This window comes from Caenorhabditis briggsae (genome assembly GCF_000004555.2).
Source record: "Caenorhabditis briggsae complete genome, chrIV, whole genome shotgun sequence".
In the NCBI taxonomy this organism is placed as follows: domain Eukaryota; kingdom Metazoa; phylum Nematoda; class Chromadorea; order Rhabditida; family Rhabditidae; genus Caenorhabditis; species Caenorhabditis briggsae.
The window spans coordinates 15,674,353-15,675,578 of record NC_013487.2 but is presented as its reverse complement, the minus strand read 5'-3'; the positions used below and the strand labels follow the sequence as shown (position 1 = coordinate 15,675,578).

General features: G+C 37.8%; 1 protein-coding gene across 1 annotated transcript in view; it reads right to left on the bottom strand.

Moving 5' to 3' along the window:
• Positions 1-1,226, bottom strand: part of Cbr-plx-1 — a gene marked incomplete at both ends in the record, with an annotated part of 20,667 nt that overhangs the window by 15,822 nt on the left and 3,619 nt on the right. Inside the window, 3 exons of the mRNA XM_045236286.1 lie at positions 218-318; positions 477-621; positions 942-1,072. Of these exons, the coding sequence (XP_045095281.1) occupies positions 218-318; positions 477-621; positions 942-1,072 (377 nt within the window). The remainder of the gene's footprint in view (positions 1-217; positions 319-476; positions 622-941; positions 1,073-1,226) is intronic.

Here is a 1,226-nt window from a genome sequence, read left to right as displayed (position 1 = left end):
GTGGGCGGAGCCTAGTCGTGTTGGGGTTCATTTTGAAGCTCATGATGAGCTGAATTCATTGAAAGCTTGTTGAAAACTGACTTAATTCTTCAAAAGTTCAAAATTTTGAAAATAAGATAATTTGCAAAAGTTCCTTTTCAGCTAAAAATCGCTCAAAATCACTCAAATTTTTTCAAATTTCTCGCATTGCTCAGTTTTAGATTGTGACAAAAAATACCTTATATCCAGCGATTTCGCCAATTCATATCCGGCCCGTGTGACATAGACATCCTGGACCAAATTGAAGTCAACTCCGTTTCGTGTGCATTCCAGTGGGACCTGAAAAATAGCGGGATTTGGTTGAAAATGACTTAAATTTTGCATTTTTCAACTCAAAATATGTTTAAAATGAAGAATTTTGACCTAAAAAACCTGAAATCCGTCAATTTTGGCTCAAAATGGCTCAAATTTTTTGAAATTTTCGAGGATTACTGTACCTCTGTGTAGCTGTGATAGTTCTTATCACCCGTACACACACGAGCCAGCCGCGATTGAATCGGCGAATCGTCGTGTATCGTTTTGCGCTGTCTGGTCACAAAATACGCATAGTCACCCGACTCGAATCCATTGATATAGTCGATTCTGGAAAATTAACAAAATTTGGATTTTGAAATTCCTGATCCAGACTTAATATTCAGAAATTCTTACTATCAGAATCTTCTTCAGCACGTTAGAAGCTTCAAAAAAGCCCAAACACGACTAGACTCCGGCCACTTTGAATTTTCGGGCGCGTCGCGGTCGTGCGTCGCGTGTCTCGGCGAAATTTCAAAGTAGGCGGAGCCTAGTCGTGTTTGGGCTCATTTTGAAGCTGATGACAAGCTGAGCGTGAATCCAGTGCTAGTTTTTTAAAATTTCCAATTTTTCTGAAATTTTCCGCCAAAAAAAAAAAAGAAAAAACTCACTGATACTTATAATATCCTCTACTACGGTAGTCCAGCGAGACGTGCGTACCACCGTATAACCCGGGAAATACAATTTCAAACGCTTTTTGTGGTCGGAGGAATAGTGAAGACACCGACATTCGATCGTGATCCTGAAATTTGAAATTACAAAAAATTTCAAATTTTTTTTTTCAAAAATGTCAAAATTCTTAATTTTCAGCATTTTTTCAACGTTTTTTGTATTTTTGAAGTCAAATTTGCATTTAGCTCATTGAGAGCTTTAAAATGAGCCCAAATGCCAATCAG